Source organism: Narcine bancroftii, chromosome 12, assembly GCF_036971445.1.
Source record: "Narcine bancroftii isolate sNarBan1 chromosome 12, sNarBan1.hap1, whole genome shotgun sequence".
NCBI classification, from domain to species: domain Eukaryota; kingdom Metazoa; phylum Chordata; class Chondrichthyes; order Torpediniformes; family Narcinidae; genus Narcine; species Narcine bancroftii.
In genome coordinates, this window is record NC_091480.1 from 8,967,584 (window position 1) to 8,980,562 (window position 12,979).

General features: G+C 41.0%; 2 protein-coding genes across 5 annotated transcripts in view; both read left to right on the forward strand.

The window, feature by feature from the left end:
* cox19 (cytochrome c oxidase assembly factor COX19) overlaps window positions 1-3,501 on the forward strand; it is a 4,469-nt gene extending 968 nt beyond the window's left edge. The window contains exons 2-3 of one of the 2 annotated variants that reach the window (XM_069905915.1): window positions 144-255; window positions 2,611-3,501. In XM_069905915.1, the coding sequence (XP_069762016.1) occupies window positions 144-255; window positions 2,611-2,704 (206 nt within the window). In that variant the 3' untranslated portion in view covers window positions 2,705-3,501. Of the gene's footprint in view, window positions 1-143; window positions 256-2,581 lie in introns of both variants that reach the window. The other variant, XM_069905916.1, reaches the window with a different exon arrangement.
* A 3,618-nt stretch (window positions 3,502-7,119) lies between these two features.
* LOC138746421 (cytochrome P450 2K1-like) overlaps window positions 7,120-12,979 on the forward strand; it is a 34,457-nt gene continuing 28,597 nt past the window's right edge. For 2 of the 3 annotated variants that reach the window (XM_069904588.1, XM_069904590.1), the window contains exon 1: window positions 11,006-11,077. The gene's annotated coding sequence lies outside the window, so the exon portion shown is untranslated. Of the gene's footprint in view, window positions 7,196-11,005; window positions 11,078-12,979 lie in introns of those variants that run through there. The other variant, XM_069904589.1, reaches the window with a different exon arrangement.

Consider the following 12,979-nt stretch of genomic DNA (forward strand, 5'->3'; position numbering starts at 1 on the left):
TTAGGTGCTCTCTTATCAACTGGGTATTTCACTGTCAATGGTTTCTATTTACAGTTCCAAACATTTGTAGGATTATTTATTTGCTTCCATTGTTTTTTTAAAAAAAGCAATGTTTTAAAAATGATTTGTTTGTTATTTTACAGGTGAATGTAAAGAATTTAAGGAGACATTTATGAATTGCCTCAAGAAGACAAAGTTTGACAGCTCTGTGTGCAGAGAACAATCAATGGATTATTTGAGATGCAGAATGGACAGGTACAGCAGCAAAAATTACTTGAGTTCAGCAAGTCCTTAATAACTTGGAAAGTTTAATTTTTAAAAATGTAAATTTCTAAAACAAATATTCTGAGGGACAGGATAAATCTGTACTTGGAGAGGCAGAGATTAATCGAAGATAGCCAGCTTGATATTGTAACCAGTGGATTTTGTTTGACCAGTTTAAATTTTTTAAAGAGATAAATTGACAAAACGTTCGTGATGTATCTTTATCTTTGCTATATAAAGTACACTGTTTGACCTGCTGAGTTTCTTCAGCATTGTTTTTACATTTTTAGATAAATTAACACAGTGTATTAAGGGCAGTGTGCTTTTGCAAGGTCCCCAGTGGGAGACTGGTCTAAAATGTTAGAGCTGTGGGGATCAGGGCAAGATGGCAAACTGGTTCTCAAATTGGCATGGTCGAGGGAGGCAGAGGAACACCTGCAGGACTACTTTGAATCAGTGGACTGGTCCATATTCAAGGACTCCTCTAAACTTGAGTGAATATGCCGCGGCTGTCACCGACTTCATCAAGACTTGTGTGGATGAATGTGTGCTCAGGCGCACATACCGTGAGCAAAATCTATGGATGGATCAAAGGATTCACCAACCTGCTGAGGACGAGGTCGATGGCATTTAAAATTACTGATTCCGATCTCTACAGAAAGTCAAGGTTTAACCTATGCAAGGCTATCTTAGCAGCAAAGAGGCAGTTCCGAAGGAAGCTAGATTGTAGGGCTTGCAGGCCATTACATCCTACAAAGGAAAGCCTAACTCATAAATGGCTGTGGCACTTCACTAGCTGATGAGCTGAACACCTTTTATCCTCACTTTGTCTCTGAGGCCAACGTCAGAACATCTTTCAAGAGGCTGACCCCTTGTAAGGGGTCAGGCCCTGATGGTAAACCTGGCAGGATACTGAAAATGTTGCCAACCAACTGGCTGAAATGTTAACGGACACTTTCAATCTCTCATTGCTGCAATCAGAAGTTCCCACTTGCTTCAAAAGGCAACAAGCAAGAAGAGCAGAGGGAGCTGAGCTCCCTCCATGACAATCACCCAGTAGCCCTCACATCTACTGTGTTGAAATGCTTTGAGAGGTTGATCATGGCCAGAATTAACTTGTAGCTAAGTAAAAATCTGAACCCACTGCAATCTCACTGAATCAGCTAGACAACAGCAACATGTATGTCAGGCTGCTTTTCATCAACTACAGCTCAGCTTTCAGTACTATAAATACACTCAGAACTGGACAGCAGGATTCAAAATCGAGGGCTCTGCAACTGGTTCCTTGACTTCCTCATCAGAAGACCGCAGTAAGTACGAATTGGAAACAACGTCATCTCCTCACTGACAATCAACACAGGCAGACCTGCTTAGCCCACTGCTCTACAATGACTGTGTGGCCAGGCACGTTCAAATGCCATCTACAAATTTGCCGATGACACCATGGTCATTGGCAGAATGACAGATGGCAATAAGGAAGCTGGTTGAGTGGTGTCACAACAATAACTTTACGCCCAATGTTAGCAAAGCTAAGGAACTGATTGTGGATTTCAGGAAGGGGAAATCATGAGAACACAAACCAGTCATCATCGAGGGGAAAGGGTCAAGAACTTCAAATTCCTCGGTGTCAACATCTGTTCTGCGACTTCCATGTTGATGCAATCACAAAGAAGGCTCCCCAACTGCCATACTTTGAGAGGGGTTTGAGTAGATTTGGTACTTCACCAAAGACTTGCAAATTTCTTCAGGTGGCCGGTGGAGAGCATTCTGACTGGTTGCATTAGTGTCTGGTGTGGAGATGCCAGTGCACAGGACAGGAAAGGGTTACAGAGCGTTGTGAACTCAGCCAGCACTGTCATGTGCATCAGTTTTCACTCCATTAAGGACATCTTTAAGAGGCGGTGTCTCAATAAAGCCGCCTGTATTCTCAAGGACCCTCACCACTCAGGCCAGACTTCACACTGCTACCATCGGGAAGGAGGTACAGGACCCTGAAGACGAACGCCCAGTGGTACAGAAACAACTTCTTCCCCTCTGCCATCAGATTTATGAATGGACAATGAACCAACTGTGACTTTTTTTGAAACTAATTTATTTATTTAAACAATTTTGCACCTGAAATGTTGCAGTAAAAGCAACAAATTTCACAACACGTGTTTATGAGAATAAATTCTGATTTTAATAAGAGAAAAATGTGATGGGTTATTTTTGAGATGTCCCAGTATTTTGTGCTTCTAAACTTGTTATTAAGTTGGTCTCGGGCAGGATATTCAGAAAATAACAACCATGAGGACAGAGTTGATCTTCTTGCTCGCAGGAAATGGCACCTGTTTTTCTCATCTGCAGACAGTTGATGACCAAAGAACCTTTGGAAAAACTGGGATTCAAAGATCTTCTGGATGGTAAATCAACAGAAACACATCAACAGAAGAACACCTAAGCGAAGCACAGACCATTATACCTGCAAATTAAGGTGAAGATAGGGCCCTGTTCATTGCACGTCTGTATATATTCTTAACATAAGTTTCTGTCCAATAAACGCATGATTAATGATTAAAATTTTGAACATTTTGCCTCCTTTCTATCTTTATCTTTATCTTTTCTATTTCTTTCATCGATAAACCTTTGTTACACTTTTGGTTTATTGGTAGAGTCTATTGGAATTTAATCATTGTGTTTGAATGTAGAGGAAGATGTTCATCATGTGATCTCAACCCCATGGTTTTTAAAAGCCTCTAGAGCTTGTGAACATTTCTATTGTCACCCTTTCTCTTGCTCCCCCCCACCCTTCCTGCTTCCTCCTCACCCTCCCTATTTCTATTCAAACCCGACTGCCTCAAAAGGATGCCCACCCATCGGGCTCCTGACATCTCGAATGCAGACTCTCACCTTGGCCCTGGCGCTCGCCCATTGTTTAACCTCATCAAGACATGTATATATGGTAGATATTTCCTCAGGGATTGCGAGTTTATTCCTCTCTGGGGCCTCATTTCTGTGACGGGAGCTTGACAAAGTGCTGACTCTCTGTCTTCCTTATGGTAGAAAATGTTAAAGAATTTCATGTATGTCACATTCTACCTGACAATAATGGAACCTTTACCTTTAACCTTTAGATCAATATTTTCAGTGCCTTTTAACCTGTTGTGCAAATTTATTTGTTTTGAAAAAAAGGCACCTACAAATTAAAATGTAAAAAATTGCAGATACTGAAATAAAGATGGAAAATACCAGAAATGATGACATTGTTTAATGAGTTTATTGTATTGTATATGTTGAACGTTTAATGGGTTTGGAGGGGGGTGGAAAGGAGGGAGGGAAGGGAGGAGGGGAAAAGGGGAGAAAATGACACTGTGTATATTCAAGAGGGAAATGTTTGTGTGTATTTTGATTAATATGGTTCATAGTGTGAAAAATGTAAAAAAATTTAAAAAAAAAAGAGAATACCAGAAATGCACAACAGGTTAGACAGCATCAGTAGAAAGAGAAACAGAGTTTAACGTTTAAGGTTGAAAAATCTCTTCTGACGCAGGGTCTCCTTGCCAAAACATGAACTCTGCTTTTCTTTCCACAGATGCTGCCTGACTTGCTGAGTGTTTCTGTAATTTTCTGCTTTATTTAAAAGATATATAAGCAATCTAAAATATTATTAATATGCAATAAAGGCAAGGAAGACAACAAATAAGCAGTTAGTTACAAAGAAACTAAAAAAAAACTTTGAAGTCAGTAATTTATTGAAATTGCATCAGTAAGTGTTCTAATCTTAAACAGCCACATTTAACAGAATAAAGTCTGTTAACAGATTGGAACTTATAAATTCTGCAGTAGTCAGAAGAAAGAAAGCTTACAAATCTTGAGTATCTTTCAGGATCCTTTCACTACAGTCGGTGCTTCTCGATCAATGCGACACTTATGAAATGTAGTCACTCTTGTAATGTTGGAAAACTGCAGTCAATGTGCACACAGCAAGTTCCCAACAGGGGCAATGCAGTATTAATCAAATAAGCTGCTTTAGTGTAAATTCACGAGGAAATAAGCTAAGGTTGAATATCTGGGGCAACACACAGGTGCTGGAGGAATACAACGGGCCAAGCAACATCCATGAGAAGCAGCAGTTGACGTCTTTGACTGAAGCCCTTCGTCAGGAATAGCAAGAAATAGGAGAACACCTGACGATAAAGGTGCACTGGGGAGGGGGTGGGTGGAGGAGAAGCAAAAGCAGGCAATGCCTGAAGATCTAAAGGTGGGGGGGGAGGAGAGCAGGATGGAAGGGGCAGGGGGAGGACCACTGGAAAATAGTCTCGAGGTCATAGGAGGATATGGATCGGAAGACGAGAAAAAGGTTGAGAAGTGATAAGGGGAGGGAGTAACAAGATTCCAAGTGAAGTGTTGCCTTTTTTGTTCTACTTGACAAAGGACTCAAAGAGCTGGTAACAATCATTATCATTTGCACCAATTACAAAATATTATTGGAAAAATTGTGGGAATGTTATTTTCTAATCTTTTGATTAATTGATTGTATGATTCTGGAGAGTAAATGCCAGATAAACCAGCCACTACATTTTGTAGTTTCATCATTCACAGGGCTTCCCAGTCTCTGCAATGTGAAGGATGATTTGCATTGAAGTTGTGAAGACACCACTGATTGATGCTCTATGATTCAGTTCTATGCCCAAAATAACACATATTCTTCCTAGTGATTATAAAATTAATGAAAAGAGGATTAAAAATATGGCAAACCAGATATGGTGTTTTCATCAGCGAATGAGAATGCTCACAAATGGGTACTTTGGAAACGAGGTGACACTCATCATGGATGCAAGCTCTAGCTCGCTAACATTCGGGGGGACTCTAAACTCAAACTTCTGGATCAGAATGGTAAAGAACAGGAATAACTCTATCCTGCCAAGTTCTCCCCAGTACAGGCTCGGCGTCCTGCAAAAACACAGTGGCAAAAACGTCAAAGGTGCTCTTCAGAAGCCAAAGTTATTCATCCTCACTGCAATGTTCTTAACAGGATCATTTTCCAATGCGAAGTGATTCATCAGAACGTTAACTCTGTTTCTCTCCATAGCTGCTGCCTGACTGGTTGTATTTTTCCTGTGTCCACTCTTACTACATTGGTTTGTATTCCACTGTTCCGCCATTGATTTTCTTCCTTACTCATCCTCTTCTTTTGCTGCCACCTCCCCTCAGATTATCTACCCCCTTTGCCTTTGCCATCCTCTCTCTGTCTACAAGATTACTGCACTTCATTCCTACCACTGGGCGGAGGACATGGGAGAAATTCCACTAAAAATTACCATGCACCTTACCCATAGAAAATGGAGCAAAAGCATCTCTCTTCACAAAATTCCCATCCGCGTCCAGAAAGTTGGAAGGGTTGAAGACATTTGGGTTTTCCCACTGAGTTTGATCATAAAGCATGGAGTTTAGCAAGGGGATGACTGCAATACCCTAGAAATAGAATTTACAAGTTACGCAGTTACTCGGTTTGGGAAGGATTACTGAAGATATTTCCTCCACGGGAGGATTAACAACTTTGCCAGTACTTTCATTCTTCAAGTATACTCCTATTTCTTGCACATCACCAGTTTTCATCTCTGTCCACAGTCCTCTGGAAATTCTTTCTCTGAAACCCTCTGACTCTCACCCTTTTAATAAGGAGTCTTTATTCATGGTTGCCCCATTATCTTATGGGGCTCAGCGTCCAAATTTTGACTGATGAAGGTCCCTGGGATTTTTATTTTACTGACACTAATTTCTTCCCAGGATGTGAGCATCACTGATAAGGTCAGGTTTTATTGCCCATTGGTAATTGTCCCCAAACTGAAGAGTCAACCTCTGTTGTAACATTTTAAGCCCAGAGCCAGTTTAAGCAGGTATTTTCTCCCCTTATGGGATGTTAGTGAACCCAGTGGGGGTTTGTAAACAGAACCTGCAGAGTCACCATTGAAAAGACTCTTATACCAGATTTAGTTGAATATTTGACTTAATTTCATTTACTGTTGCGCAGTTTGGTCATGCCCTGCATCAGGGACCCAGAATTTTATATGTTAGTCCTGTGACATCACCACCATCTTGCAATGCATGTAACAATTCTATATTTAATTCCTTCTCTATTAAAAAAAAAACATTTCACAGTGCAAATATTTCTTCGGCATACTCTGCCAAACATGCAATACGTGTTGGTTGCAGATGAGCAGGACTTTCCCTTTCATTCTCCCCTTCCCTCTCTTTTTGACTGCTTCACAACAAAAATTAAATTGGATGCTCTGCTAGACCTCAAGCTGAGTTACCCATCCCATCTCCAATACCAGAGCCACCTGCCTACACCTCAACCATCTGTTCCTCTGCCTCTGTGTAACCCTCTTGTATCCTAATTTTGACTTCTGGACCCAAAAGTTACATTGACAAAAATCTATAAAGCCAAGCAAATTATGTAAGGTATTCTGGATCCTTAGAAAGAGGAGACCTTTCACCCAATATGTCCCAATATCTCTCCGCCTATTGCATATAGTAACTGCAGATATTTATTTATATATCCTGTCATACTTCTTATCCCTCTTTCTCTCTCATGGCATATTGTGGGAATTTGATTGTTGTTAGTGTTTTTAACGTATCTGTGTGGCTACAGCAAGTAAGAATTTTGGTGGATCTAAACATTATGTTCATGACAATAACTTTTGTGTTATATATGCTCCCTGATAGGGTTATCCTTTATGTCCATTCTTTAAAATAGTGATTCAGTTCACGTCAGTTGGAAAGATTTGGTATTTTGGGGATAACTGTAAGGGTTGAAATCTTGTGTTTGTGATTTGTGGTTATTTTATGACTTTTCCTTTAACAAAGATGGTTGTTTTGTAGAGTTACTCTGTCATATCCGAGCGGACGAGGAGCTCATTCTCATTCTTGGAATAACCATGGAAGGATAGTAAGCTCACTCGAGAAACTTTTCTTTGAATTAATTATTCATTATTAATCATTTGTTATCATTTTAATTCATTTATATTTATTTGAAGTTGAGTATAGTTATTATTTACAATATGCTTTGTTTATTCGTAATGAAAATCTCAATGCGAAGTTATACAAAATGTTTATTCACTTTTATCAATGAAAATTAAAGCTATTTACAGCTGCAATTACAAAGTTTGATTTATTTGGATGAATAAGATGCAGTTCGGAATATCATTGCTTTTTTGAAAGTGGGTCATATTAGAAGGAGGGAAGTGTTGTCTATAATAACTAATAACACCAAAATAAACACATTGTTTCACGGATGTTCCGTTCTGAAATTGTGCGCCACAAGTGGTTAAACTGGGAAAACGTTCATTAGGATTATAATAATCACGAGTTTATTGTCACAAATACACCATAATTCTTACATACAGCTACCAAACTTTGTAAAAAAATTACAATGATTTACAATAAATTAAAAGAGAATAATCCAAAAGCCAAGTAGATAATGTATTTACAGTTCCCATTATGTAAGGAAGAAACCTTGTATGTATTTCATTCCGGGGAGGGTGAAGATGGAGCTGGGAGAGGAAGGGTGACCGGAGGGAACCGAGGCAACCAGCCCACAGATATCTGGACAGTTCCCTTCCCCTCACTCACGTTGCTCGACCTGCTGAGTTGCTCCAATAGATTGGGTTTCCAGTTGCTCCAGATTTCAGTGTTGTAAGTCTCTTGCATCACCTGAGCCATTAAGACCCTGAGAATTTGGTTGGGTGGATCCTGACAAGATGCTTCCCCTGTGCAACTGACCGAGCTGAGCCTCAGGATAAGTCACTCAGAAGGAGGTTGAGGAGGAAATCATTCTTTTGGGGGCTCAGTGCTGGGACTGGCTCGCCTGGACAGCTGTGAATCAGGACCCAGTGGAGATGTTTTGGTACTATATTGAATGTAAAAAGAATCTTAAAAAGGAAATTGGAAAAGCTACAAGAAGGTATGAGGTGGCTATAGCAAGCAGAGTGAAAATAAATCCAAAAGGTTTCTACAAATATGTAAATAGTAAAAGGAAAGAGAGACAAAATTGGTCCAATAGAGAATCAGAAAGGACAAATGTATGTGGAGCCAAAAGAGATGGGGCAGGTCTCGAACAATTTCTTTTCCTCAGTATTTACTGAGGAGAAGGATATTGAACTGTGCAGGGTAAAGGAAGCAAAGGGGGTAAATATGGAGACTATAGTGTTTAAGAAAGAGGTAGTAGTGGAGCTTTTGAAACATATAAAGGTGGATAATTCTCCAGGTCCTGACACGATTTTCCCCAGGACCTTGTGAGAAGTTAGTGAGGAAATAACGGAGGTTCTGGCAGTGATTTTTCAAATGTCATTAGAGATGGGTATAGTGCCGGAGGATTGGCGTGTTGCGCATGTGGCTCCTTTGTTTAAAAGGGTTTGAGGAGCAAGCCTAGCAATTATTGGCCTGTAAGTTTGACATCTGTGGTAGGTAAATTGGTGGAAAGCGTTCTTAGAGATAGTATATATAAGTATATGGAGGGACAGGGTCTGATCAGGGACACTCAACAAGGATTTGTGCGTGGAATCTTGTTGAATTTTTTTGAAGAGGTGACTAGGAATGTTGATGAGGGTAGAGCAGTGGATGTTGTCTATATGGACTTCAGTAAGGCCTTCACTAAGGTTCCGCATGGGAGGTTAGTTAGGAAGACTAAGTCCTTGGGTATTCATTTGGAGATAGTCAAATGGATTCAACAATGGCTGGAAGGAAGGTGCCAGGGAGTAGTAGTAGATAATTGTTTGTCAGGATGGAGGCTGGTGACAAGTGGAGTACCTTGGGGTTCGGTATTGGGACCATTGCTGTTTGTCAAATATATTTATGATCTGGAGGATGGGGCGGTAAATTGGATTAGTAAATATGCAGATGATACTAAAGTAGGGGGAATTGTGGATGATGAAGAGGGTTTTCAAAGATTGCAGAGGGATTTAAACTGCTTCGAGGAGTGGGCAGAAAGATGCAGATGGAGTTTAATGCTGATAAGCGTGAGGTGCTTCATTTTGGAAAGAATAATCAAAGCAAGACATATGTGGTAAATGGGAGGGAATTGAAGGATGCAGTGGAGCAGAAAGATCTAGGAATAACGGCCCATAGTTCCGTGAAGGTAGGAGCGCATGTTGATAGGGTGGTGAAGAAGGCCTTTAGTATGCTTGCCTATATAAATCAGTGCATAGAATATAGGAGTTAGGAAGTAATGATGAACTGTCTGCAGTTCTGGTCACCAATTTAGGAAGGATATTAACAAGATAGAAAGAGTGCAGAGAAGATTTACAAAAATGTTGCCTGGGTTTCAGCATCTGGAATACAAGGAGAGATTGAGCAAATTAGGTCTTTATTCCTTGGAACGTAGAAGGCTGAGAGGGGACTTGATAGAGGGATAAATAGAGTTGATGTGGAAAGGCTTTTCCCATTGAGAGTAGGAGAGATGGATACAAGAGGTCATGGGTTGAGAGTTGACGGGCAAAGGTTTAGGAGTAACATGAGGGGGAACTTCTTTACTCAGAGAGTGGTTACTGTGTGGAATGGGCTTCCGGGAAAGGTGGTGGAGGCAGGGTCAATTTTGTCATTTAAGAAAGAGTTGGATAAGTATATGGATGGGAGGGGGATGGAGGGATATGGGCAGAGTGCTGGTAAGTGGGATTAGAGGAGGGTACTTGAATAAGTGCGGACTAGAAGGGCCAAATTGGTTATATGGTTATATGGAGGACTCCAAGGGAGAGGCCTTGCATGTAAATCACAGGTTATGGGATTCAAACAGGAATTGGAGTGGGAACCAAGCCAACGATCAAGTCAGCCAACATCCTATTGAAAGGTAACTGATACACCTTTAACAAATTACTGATTGCAATATATTTCAAAGCTTTCTTTCGTTTCCTTACAACTATAACTGTTTATTTGTTGTGATTTGCTTGCCATTATTGAATACTAATAATATCTTATATGCCTTTTATAATATCTTTAAAATGGCAGAAAATTTCAGAAACACTCAGCAGGTCAGGCAGCATCTGTGGAGTTCGTGTTTTGGCCAGGTGGCCGTATGTTAGAAGTGATCATCGACCCAAAACATTAACTCTGTTTCTCTCTCTCTACAGATGCTGTCTGACCTGCTGAGTGTTTCAGGCATTTTCTTTCTTTATTTCAGATTTTCAACATCTGTGTTTTTAAATTTTTATTTCAAGTAAATTTGCACAACAGGTTAAATATTGACGTATTTTGTTCTGTCAATATCTAAACCGAACAAGTTAATGATTAGATTGTAAACCTGTTCTGAACAACTTTGGAATTAAACAAACTGGAAAAGGAGGTCAATTGAAATTAAATATGTGAAGAACAGAAATATTAAGACACAAAACAAATGTATTTGCCATGTGTGTGGGTGTGGGGAACAATTATATTCAGGAGAAGCCAGACCCTCTGAATCAGTGTGTTGATTCGAAATATCAACTGTCCTGTGGTCTCCATGGATGGAGTTTGACACATTGATTCTTCCAAAGATAAAACACGAAAATCTGTAGACACCATGATTGAAGTAAAAACACAATGCAGATCAGTGTCCTTTATATAGCAAAGATAAAGATACATAACTGGTTTTGGGCTTGAGCCCTTCATAAAGGTATGGAAAAATGTCAACAGGTATCCAAACCAAAGAATGGGGGAGAGAGGTCGCAAAGGCAGGAGGTGATTGGTGGAGAAGGGAGGGAGGGGACAGCAGTGATTGAGGGGAGGAGGGATTGTTAGGTGAATAGAGAGGGAAAGCCGGGAGGAGGACTGGAAAGAAGAAGGGAAAGGGGGAGAGCAGGTGAGCAGAAACCGGAAAAGTCAACGTTAATGCCATTTGGTTGGAGAGTGACCAGACGGAACATCAGGTGTTGTTCCTCCAATTTGCAGTTGGTCTTGGTGGGTCAGTACGTTAGGTCTTGGACAGTCATGTGAGTGTGGGAGTGTGACACAAATGGTTGGCTGTTGCGAGGTTTCTGTTGTAGTGGACAGAGTGGAGCGAAGGTGGTCAGCAAAGCGATCTCCCAATCTATGCCCAGCCTCTTCAATGTAGAGAAGGCCACAAAAGGAGCATCGGATGTAGTAAGTCAGTCCTGCGGATACACAAGTGAAGTTTTGCCTCAATTGAAAGGTCTGTTTGGGGTCCCTGACCGAGGTGAGGGAGGAGGTGTGGACACAAGTGTGGCACCTCCTGGAAGGTGGCGGGGGGAGGGTGATTGGTGGGGAGGGATGAGTGCTTGAGGGAGTCACGGAGGGAGTGGTCCCTATGGAAGGCAGAGAGGGGAGGAGAGGGGAAGATGTGTCTGACAGTGGGATCATGTTGTAAGTGCTGGAAATTACGGTGTGGAATTCCTTTTTGATTTCTTTCAAAGATTTGGTTTTGCTCAAGGTTCCATCATCCACAGTCATTTTGGCTGCAGGATATGACAGAAGAGTCACAGAATTCTCTTAACATGGCTCTTCCGTTCATCTTGTCAATGCCAAGCAAACTAGTCCTATTTGTCTACATTCAGCCCATATCCTGTTCCATCTTTCCTGACTACATCCTGTCTCAAATCAGCACAGAAATGCGTCCTTGGCCCATCTAATTGTGCCAAACTCTTATTCTACCTTGTACCATTGATATGCACCTGGACCATATTGCTTCATATCCCTCCCCTCCACGTACCTATACAAATGTTTCTTCCATGTCAAAACTGAGCCCACATTCACCATTTTAGCTGGCAGTGTATTCCACACTCACATCATGCTCTGTGTTGAGAAGTTCCCCATAATGTTCCCTTTTAACATCCCACCTTTCACTCTGAACCCATGTCCTCTATTTCCTGTCTCATAATCTCAGTTGAAAAAGCCTGCTTGAATTTATTCTATCTTTACATCTCATCATTTTGTACATTTCTTTCAAATCTCCCTTCATTCTCTGACGTTTCAGGCAATAAAGTCCTAACCTGTTTAACCTTTCCCTGTAATTCAGCACCATCCCTCAGTACTCTTAATACTCAGGACTTAAGTTTTGAAGGTCAATGGGCCAAGAGCCCTCTTTACAAGCCAGTGATGCAACTTTCAGGGAATGACAAAATTTCCAGATCCTTCTGGCCTTCCACCTTCTTCAGTGTCCTACAGTTTACATTGCATGTCCTATCTTAGTTTTTCCAAAGCGCAACAACTCACACTTGTCTACATTAAATTAGATCTGCCCTTTTGCAATCCAATTTTCCAGCTGGTCCAGATCAAACTGCAATCTTTGAAAGCCTGCCTTGCTCTCTACCACACCTCCAATCTTTATGTCAACTACAAGCTTTATTCTGAACTGGTGGCTATATTTCAATGCCCTTTTGCAGGATTGGTGTCCAAAAAAATCAACGCCCAATCAGCCAGGTCCCCAAATCACAGAGTTTGTTTCCCTGCAGGTCAAGGACTCAAAAAGCAATGCTCATTCATGTCAACAAACTACATGATGACTATTTTCTCTCTGTGAGTAGCTAATAATCGACCAAGTCCTTTGTCTGTTAACATGTCTCAATTTGATTGACACATTGCACTTCTCCACACACCTTAACCTTGTGCATCATAGAAGTTGCTGCTTTCTTCCAAAGCACCTGGGTGTTGCCCTTGTCCTAATGTCAGAGAGACGTAGGGTCATACACAGAGAGGACAGGCCTTTTAGCACAACTAGTCCATTCAGTCCAGGTTGTCTGCCCGA